General features: G+C 42.7%; 1 protein-coding gene across 1 annotated transcript; it reads left to right on the forward strand.

Moving 5' to 3' along the window:
• Positions 1-1,141: 1,141 nt before the first annotated feature.
• On the forward strand, positions 1,142-3,143 carry Tmsb4x (thymosin beta 4, X-linked). Its single transcript, NM_031136.2, has 3 exons — positions 1,142-1,199; positions 2,201-2,315; positions 2,712-3,143. The coding sequence occupies exons 2-3, from the start codon at positions 2,216-2,218 to the stop codon at positions 2,744-2,746; spliced, it is 135 nt and encodes a 44-aa protein (NP_112398.1). The 5' UTR covers positions 1,142-1,199; positions 2,201-2,215; the 3' UTR covers positions 2,747-3,143.
• Positions 3,144-9,551: the final 6,408 nt, after the last annotated feature.

The following is a 9,551-nucleotide window of genomic DNA, read 5'->3' on the forward strand; positions in this document are numbered from 1 at the left end:
AAGCCTCTGTCATAAAAAATGCTTAGCAAAGGCTTTCTGGAAACATCCCTCCAGAGCACAGAAAAGGAGAAGAAATGTTTTATAGTTCTCGATGTCTCCGAAATAATCCCAAGGATGCTTTTTAATATCCTACGTAGCTTCTTCCTATCACCTACCACTTGCAGGCACAAGCTTGGTACCTGCAATTACTTTTTAGTAGCAAGTAGGTCCCTGGTACTCGCCGACTCAGGTGCCATTTTGAAACCAGCACCTCTCTACCTGAATCGTCCACATGTGTTGCTGAAAACCTTTCCCTCAAAACCTAGCTCGCACTTCTGTTTCAATCCTGATAGTAAAGCTAAAGGATCTTGTGATCTTCGGGAATCCGTGGCTTTCATTAGAAATCACTTTTAATTGATGAAAATAAAACAGAAATGAACTTCCTTATTGTCAGTCAACAGCAAAAGTTGAATTTGATTTAATTTTTAAGGGGCAGGCTGTGCTCTCCATAAAGCTCCCAATTAGCTTACACCTAGCAAATGTTAGTTAACTCGATTGCTCACAGAAATTACAGCAAACAATATAGATGCTGCAATGCTAAAACTTTTCTTTTAAAAATCCACCCAGGGTTCCTTTATCACCCTCTCATATTAAGGGGGAAGACAAGCGAGGGAGACAAAGAGGGCCGGGTGGGGCGGGCGAATGCGGTCCACTGGTCTGAAAGCTGAGTCATAGGAATCAGACCCCACCAGCCCTTGTACGCGGGACACCGCACCCTATGATGCGGGCGTTGGCTGCAGACAAAGCCGGTTTCTAAGTAAAAAAATGTCTGTCCCCTTAGGTGCCACTCGGGACCTTAGTTATCACGCATTAATCCTTAAGAACAGGTTTGGGCGGCTATTGCAAAAGTTCAGGATAATAAAATAGACGTCAAATGGGGGAAGGGGCATTTTGAAGGCGTTTGTTCCGTTTCTAGTTCCGCCATCGATGTGGTTCAAGGGCCCTGGTGGATGGGGATGTGGGGGTTGGGGAGGGGGGGGGTCCGACAGGCCTCTGAACGCCCTTCCGGAGACGCGGCGTGAAGGAGTTAAGCGGGACAGCGGGTGACATCACCTCATTTGCATATGAGCGCGCATAAAACGGCGCTCGCCGCGCCCCTCCCGACAGTCGGCAGCGGCCTCTGAGCAGATCGTCTCTCCTTGTTCGCCCAGCTCGCTCAGGTGAGCCCCAGGGCCCCTTCCTTCTATCCTTCCCTGCCTCTCCGGCGGAGGCGCTTGCCTCATCCTTAAAGCGAAGTCCAAGGGGTACTTCCAGGCAAGGTTGTTTCGGGGGACCGGGGCAGGGGGTATCTGAGTAACGGGAAGGGAAATCGATGATAAGAAAAAGCCCCCCCCCAAAAAAAATCGGGCATTCTGCTGCGCAGCTTAGAGGGGAATTGGTTTTTTCTCCTCGACCCTCTCTCCGAAGTGTTTTCCTTTACTTAACTGGCTGTAATTAATCAGAAATAGAAAGATCCTTTGTTCAAACGCTCTGCATTCCCCTTAAACGCCTGATGGCTTCGAGGGCTGTTATCTGTGGCAGGTTTAACCTACCCGGCCGGCCTTTAGCGTGAAAATTGGGAAGCCCTTGCAGAGGAATGTATGCAAAGGCGGTCAAATGGCCCCTGCATGCAGATCAAGATGCGTTTGCGAGAAGTGGGGAGGCAGCTTTGTGTGCCGAGGCTGCATTGTTGGGCAGGAGGAGGAGAGGAAGCGAGTAGGGCGGTGGTCGGCAGCTGGCGGCGTCAGCTCCCTCGCCTTTGTGAGGAGGAGAAAGCTGGACCGCCTGGTATCTTTTGGGGAGCCAGCCCCGTTTTGCGACCTTGGCTCTATTTTAAGAGATTTTACTAGACTTTTTCCTCTTAAACTGGAAGTGGCTTCGTTCTATCCCAATTTTAATTTTTCAACACTACAATGTTAAGATTCCGCAATGATGAATTTTATTCTACGGAAATACCTTTGAGTATTTCCACCTTCACTCTTTGATTCTTCACTTTGAGAATATTAAGGGGGAAGATTTTTTTTTCCTATAGAAAGACTAAGGTCTTTAGCGAGGAGTCAACAAGGCAATAGGATTTTAGGCTTTGGGGTTTCGGGCGCGCGCGTTTGGGGTGCTTTCAGAACTGGGAGAGGCGAGGGTGGGTTCCTCTTTCTTAGCTTTGGTCTTCGTTTTGTACCTGCAGCTCCTTCCAGCAACCATGTCTGACAAACCCGATATGGCTGAGATCGAGAAATTCGATAAGTCGAAGTTGAAGAAGACAGAAACACAAGAGAAAAATCCTCTGCCTTCAAAAGAAAGTAAGCTGTTCGCCCTCGCCCATTTTCAGAGCCGGCTGGGCGGGAGCAGAGCGGGAGCTGCAGTCGGGAGGAGGAAGGGAGGGGCCGCGGGGAGGATGGGGGGTTCGGGGGAGGAGCCGACAGTTGATGATGATGAATATGGCCTGCAAAGGTTAATTAAAAACTGTTTTGCAGCCAACAAGCGCCGGGCTTCAGTGATTTAATAATGGAATATTTATTATTCTGTTATGCAAATACATTTATTGGGTAACTGCTTTGGTTGAGTATGTCTTGCTCAGCGTGGCTACTATGTATCCTTCTAGAAATTTTATAAGATGAAAAGAGATTTTTTTTAAATGAACATCGTGTCATTTTAGACGGTGCTCTAAGCCTCCATCTTTTTTTTTTCTTCCACAGCAATTGAACAAGAGAAGCAAGCTGGCGAATCGTAATGAGGCGAGCGCCGCCAATATGCACTGTACATTCCACGAGCATTGCCTTCTTATTTTACTTCTTTTAGCTGTTTAACTTCGTAAGATGCAAAGAGGTTGGATCAAGTTTAAATGACTGTGCTGCCCCTTTCACATCAAAGAATCAGAACTACTGACCAGGAAGGCCTCCCCCCGCCTCTCCCGCCCACCTGCTGGCCTGGCTGGCAGAGAGGGAAAAGAACTTGCATGTTGGTGAAGGAAAAAGCTGGGTGGGAGATGGTGGAATTGAGAGTAAAATAAAGATGTCTTGCAGGATATAAAATGCAGTTTAATCAGAGTGCCATTTTTTTTTGTTCAAACGATTTTAATTATTGGAATGCACAATTTTTTTAATATGCAAATAAAGTTTTAAAACCTGGCTGGCATGTCTGTTTGGTGTCTGGAAAGGGGTAGTTACATGGGTGATAAACCTTTGCAAAGCTGCCTGCCTCTTGGTCACTGGGACATAGAAGTGACAAACTACTTTGGCATCACAGCGCTGGGTTAGTCAAGGTATATGAAATACCTTGTCTATAGCAAAAGATTGGGAGGTCTCATGCAGATGGTGAATTCCTAATGGATTACATGAAAGATTTAATGAAAATATCTGAAGTTGGTATAGCTGCCACTGTTGGAAGAAGGGGACTGTGGAATGAAAGGGCGGGGGCAGGGCATGAAGGGCCAGCCTGAGGAACTTAAATGTAGTTAAAACCTTTTATGAGTTTTGGTAAGCCAACATTGAATGTATTGCATATCACTCAAAACAAAAGTTGGTGGTGCTTCGGAACATTAGCATTAGGTATCAAAATGAACTTGGCTAACCAACTATCTGGTATTGAATGAGCGGAATTTAGGGCAACCCTGAAAGGTAAAAATAAAGATCACATTTTAGTATTTGCTTTAGAAAGGAATTTAGAGTTTGTCCTCGTCTAGTGGCCAGTTTGCAAATCAAGCTCAATATTTAAACTCAGCTTTATAAAAGTCAAGTTTACCCTTAAATGATGATTTGAAGTTGCTGAAATCCTAATAAGGAACGCTTGGGCTTAAAGGACAAATGCAGGACAGGTGAAACCTGGGCCAGAAAACCATCGGCTGACCCAAAAGGCTTGAGTCCTCCCTAATCTTCAGTCATCAGAACTATGTATTTAATTGGTGGGTACAAGCAAAGCCCTTGTTCTGGCCAGGCCACAGTGTGTAGAATTAGAAGGAAAACAAGCTATCAATTTTAAACAATAAAATGAAGGTACTTGAAGCTCCTTGATGGATGGCCCTGTTCTGCACGAAGCTTGCCGATCTATTAAGCCAAATACAACAATATTTCAAGGTCACTAGCTCACTTACTGTCTCAGCACGGCTAAAACACACAAAGCAATGTCCCCAGGAGGAACTTTTCTTCTAAAAACGAGCTTGTGAAAATACCGGTTCGTAGGGTGGGTTGGGCATTACTAAACCCAGTTGATTTCCTTTGCTCAACACTTCCTTTGAGAAATGCACATGAAACCACGGACCTGTGGTTTAGACAATCAAGGAGACCATCAGTGAACGGGTCTTTATTTGCCTATCAGGGGTAGGATGCATGGACGTGTCGGCCACAGCTCATTCATCCTGTGGAGAGGAGACTGAGACAAAGGTTCTGGAGGTAGCAGTCCTCTAGCCTTAACATTTCTTTGCTCACCTACAAGGCCATTTAATGAAACTGTTCAAACCACAAAGAGAAAACAGACACATGCAAATTCTCGCTGTGTGCATTTCCTAAAGGATGAAAGATGGAAAAAAATTAGAAACGAAATCCACAAAATTCCAGGGTTCCTCAATTTAAAAAAGGATAGGGAAAGGGATGGTTCGGAAAGGTCCATGATGGAAAATATGGCCTTTCTGTCCCAGGGAGACCAAGACAAAATGTAGTGAGGACAAAAAGGCAGAGTTAGAAATCTAGGCCTGGGCTTATAGCTCTATTGGCTGAGTGCTTACCTAACAGGCATGAAGCCTGAGGTTTGATTCCTAGCATTGCATTAAACCTGGCATGGTGGTGGAGGCAGGAGGATCTTTCAAGGCCACTGTCAGCTGCACAGGGGATTTGAGGCCCAACTAGGGTACAAAGAACCCTTTCTCAAAGTAACAAAAATGAAAGGAACTTAAAAATGACTGAATGCTGCTGGCTCCTTAGTGTGAGAAATGGGTGCAAAGTCAAAAACAATTGCCCACATCATGAGATACTGGAATTTGGGTAAAATGCTACTTGAATAGAAGAGAGTCCTTTGCCGCTGTTTTGTTGTCGTTGTTGTGATCATGGTGGGCTATTCTTACTGTTATGATTTTTTAACTCTTTATTTGATGAAGCTTTCTGTATTCAGGAGAGACTCTTTCAGACAGGCTGAAGGTATTTAAGAATCAGCTTGGGAGTTTATGTTTCTGCTATCCGAGCAGAGCACTTACGGTTGCAGGTGTTTGCAGAGATGTTGAAGGAGAAAAGAAATGTATCATTAGTACTAGAGAAAGGATGTTTCAATTAGAGACTCTTGTTACCACAACTTTGACTAGTCTCCTCCCAGCAGGAATCAGGCCAAAGGACCTTGCGTACTCTCCAGGCAAACTGAACCTGGTGGTGCATGCATGCAATCCAGGACTTGGTAGGCTAAGACATGGGGATCAACCTAAGTTCCAGGGCATTTTGGGTGACATAAAAAAAAACTGTCTCTAAAACAAAATGGAGTAAAAACAGGCCACGGAGTTTTGCAGTTCTGTAAACTTTAAACCCAATCAAAATGAATAAAACAGAACTAGAAAAGAAGAAGCTCACTGAAAGACCCATGGATAGGAGCTGTTTTCAAATCTCACCAAAATTTCAACTATTTTAACTGTGCATGTTCCAGTCCTTCTAGTAGATGGACGTTTAAAATTACTTTTCGGGAGAACAACACACTTGTTGGTGGTGTGTGCAAAAGGACTGAGCAAGTGTAGAAGTAGAAGGCACGTGGGCAGACGGTCTGACACGCACACAGCCTCTCAGCGTTGTTACCAGGCTTCTTTCAGCCCTTCTAGGAGCCTCTAGGTTTTGTTGCCTATGCACGCATTGAAGAATCTGTTTATTTCTCCCAGAGAAGCATAATTCCTCAAGACACAAAAAGGAGTTTGTTTCTTTTTTTTTCTATTTCTAAAAATATGAGTGCTATTCATGCTTACTAGAAAGAATACTGCATTTTGGAAACTGTGTTACAGCCAAAAAAATAAATTAAAAAAAAATCGTGAGTCTTCCTTAGCTCAAAATGTACGTTTAAACATTTTCAATAATATAGAGAGCACCAAATGTTTCATTTTCCACAGCAGCCCTCACGGGCCTAGTGTGAAAATAAGAAAAGCAGAGTAAGTACTTTCTTTGCCCTCACCCCACTATGTTCAGTTTTATACTGTGTTATTTGTAAAATTTTAAGAGTTATTTGTAAATTATCTCTTCATGACCAGCTTACATTGTAGTCTAACAGAAATAAACACACCATTTAGGGACTTATCTATATTTTATTGGTGTATAAAGAAAAAGGACACAATTTCAAGCTTAAAATACACATGTAGAAAGAACTGAAACTTGAACTCATCGGTTTATAGTTCCTTGGGCATTTGCAGTCTTCTCTAGACACATTGACGTGTGGGTCCTGCTCTCCTCAATTGTGTGCACTGGGCTGAGCATGCTACTTTCATTGGTTGTGTATTGTGTATTCTTTCCTGTTTAAATGTCTCATGTAGTAAGGGAAACATTAGGTAGAGCTTTGCTCCTTAATTGATGGAGACTTCATGCAACGTGCTTGCTTACGAGTACTTTTGAACATGTGATTAATAGTCTAGATAGCACTATTATATGTGTGCTTTTTTTTTAGAAAAAATCATCGTTTAATTTAAAGAACACCATCAGAATATATCTGCAAGACTGCATTGTCAGTTCCTCCAGAAGAAGAGGAGGAGGAGGAGGGGAAGGAGGAGGGGGAGGAGGAAGAGGAAGAGGAGGAGGAGGGAGAGGAGGAGGAGGGGGAGGAGGAGGAGGAGGGGGAGGAGGAGGGGGAGGAGGAGGAGGAGGAGGGGGAGGAGGAGGAGGAGGAGAAAGAATAAAAAAAGAAAAGCACCATGGAAATCATGTTTATTAGAAGGCCAGAGAAAAATAATGATGAGATTTAGCTTAAAAAATTCTAAGATTCTTGAAGGGCAACTTACTTCAGAGTGGAAGAAACCTAAGGTCATTTTAAATATCGTATATGTAGGCTTCTTTCATTGAATATCATGTACATTTAAAGGGACTGTTATACAAAATTTCTTTCTTTTCCTTTTCTACTTTTTTCCTTCTTTTCTTTCTTTTATATTTTTTGATAAGGTCAATTATTTGTTTCTGCCAACTCTAACTCCTTCAAGTTGCCAGACAAAAAGTATTGGAATATTTTATTTAGTTTATTTACATGTCTCTTCTCGGATTTCTCTAATGCACACAGTTTCTTCTATACTTTCCAACACTATTTAAATATTAGCCGTAAACATTTCATCTCCTGTGAAACTCTGTCATTTCTTTTTTTTACTTACATTTTCTGATCCAGGCTGTGCTGGTAAGTTCCATGATCTCCTCGGTGGCATTTTATTTTGTTTTGTTTTGAGACCAATGTCTCACTATTTAGTTTAGGTTAGCCAAGATCTCTCTGCTTCAGCCTCCCCAGAACTGAGATTTGAAACATCACCATGCCTGACCCTTTAAAATATCTCCCAAAAGGACATATTTAGAAAGCTTTGAATACTAACTTGCCAATGACTTTGGTTAAGCTGATTTGAGTCTGTAACTACAGCCAGCAACATCTTCCCCACACTAAGCCAGAGTGATGCATCATTACTTTATTCTAACAATATTTACTGATATCATGTCGAGTAGTTTATTTGCCTCAGACTCATAGGTAAAAAGCCGTAGTCCCTGTCCTTGTGTATCCTCCATTAATTAGAAGATACTGTTTTCATTTAAGTTTGAGTGGAGAAAGCAAAGCCATTGCTCCCTTGAATTTCCATGTTTCAGGGGTTGAGGCAGAAATATTAGGGGTTCTAGGCCATCCTGAGCTATATAATGAGTTTAAAACCAGCCTGAGATAACACGAGACGCTGTCCTAAATAAGTAAATAAATAACAGACTGGTAAGATGGCTCAATAAGAGAATGTGGACAAGGGTAAAGAAAAGGAGCCTGTCATCAAGTCTGACCACATGTGATCCATTCCCCAAGCCACATATGGTAGAAGAAAAGAACTGACTCTTGCAAGTTGTCCTCTGATCTTCATTTTTGTGCTACAAACAAACAATCAAACAAACAAAGATTAACCCTGAAGTCCAGTCAGGCTAGCCAAAACAGCAAAACAGGAAGGTCAGTGGGAGACCCTGTCTTTAAAGATAATGTGGTGGGGAAGCCATTGAAGAAAGATATATGGATATCAGTCTATGTTGTCTGCACAGGCTAGCTTGAGTAAAGACACCTTCTCCACACCCATACACCACACACACACACACATACACACACACACACACACACACACACACACACACACACACACACACTATGGTGAGTTTTCCAGAAAAGTACTTCTTATTGCTAAGTCCTTCCTCTGTTTATGTCTTCTTTTAAACTTAACTGTAAAATAGTTGGAGGCAGAAAACATCACCGAGAAGCAGGGAAGATGATACAAGCCTACAGTCTCAGTGCTCTGCAGGTAGAGACAGAAAGATCAGCACAAATTTTAGGTCAGCCTGATCTATATATATCAAGTTGCAGACCAACCAAGGCTATATAGCAAGACATTCTGGCTATATAGCAAGACATTCTGAAAGAGAGAGAGAGAGAGAGAGAGAGAGAGAGAGAGAGAGAGAGAGAGAAAGAGAGAGAGAAAGAGAGAGAGAAAGAGAGAGAGAGAGAGAGAGAGAGAGAGAGAGAGAGAGAGAGAGAGCGCAATGTTTGAAAAACCCTCAGGGAATTTAGCAAGATCATGAGTGCTCAAAGCTATCCATAAGTACAATACCTGATTGGCTGAGGAATAGGTCATATTTATTTAGTAGGATTCCACTGCTTCAAGTATCAATGGAGAGGGTCAAGTTATGTTCATAATCTATTCAAAGCAGCAGGAACCATTCCTGTCACATTATTGTCAAACCACAGGAAATGATGCTTTTCCTCATTACCACATTCAGCTCTGTAAGTGGCTGATAGCCTTGCCTGCACAGTCTTTCTGATAGTGTTTTCTCAATTTAGAAACAAAAATATTTCACAAGATTAATGTTTGTGTGTGTGTGTGTGTGTGTGTGTGTGTGTGTGTGTGTGTAATGCCAGATACCATGGGATTGTTTCTATTTAAAAGAGCAGCTTGCTTGGAGGTCAGAAAGAGTTCTTTTTTTCTTTACAAACATTCATTGAGCACCTACTGTGGACTCAACTCTTTCCTGATTGCTGGGAACACAATAATGCCCAATCTGGGCTGCTCCAGGCAGACTCCAGGTGAATGGGCAGTCCCTGAACACCATAAGTCAAGTGTGTTCATTCAACAACTATTCCCTCTGCTCCTATTTTTGTTCAGTAAAATCCTGGACTGGGAGATGAATTGGAACTGGATTGGGAACAGCTACAACACCTGATGAAGGAGTTTGAAAATCACTCTTAGGCAAACGGGAGATGGCAGAGTTGAATTCAGAGTCCTCATGAAGCAGCTTGTAGCACTCTGTTCTGCTACGTAGGCATAAAGGAAGGTTGGGCAAGAAGAAACAGTCCATACTTGTCATCCC

Source organism: Rattus norvegicus, chromosome X (assembly GCF_036323735.1).
Source record: "Rattus norvegicus strain BN/NHsdMcwi chromosome X, GRCr8, whole genome shotgun sequence".
Classification (NCBI taxonomy): Eukaryota; Metazoa; Chordata; class Mammalia; order Rodentia; family Muridae; genus Rattus; species Rattus norvegicus.

What these genes read in the sequence shown, in the direction of transcription:
- Tmsb4x (NM_031136.2), top strand. Translation starts at nt 2,216, where the DNA reads ATGTCTGACAAACCCGATATGGCTGAGATCGAGAAATTCGATAAGTCG. An exon ending in TCCTCTGCCTTCAAAAGAAA is followed by an intron (nt 2,316 to 2,711) that starts GTAAGCTGTTCG and finishes TTTCTTCCACAG; the next exon opens with CAATTGAACAAGAGAAGCAA.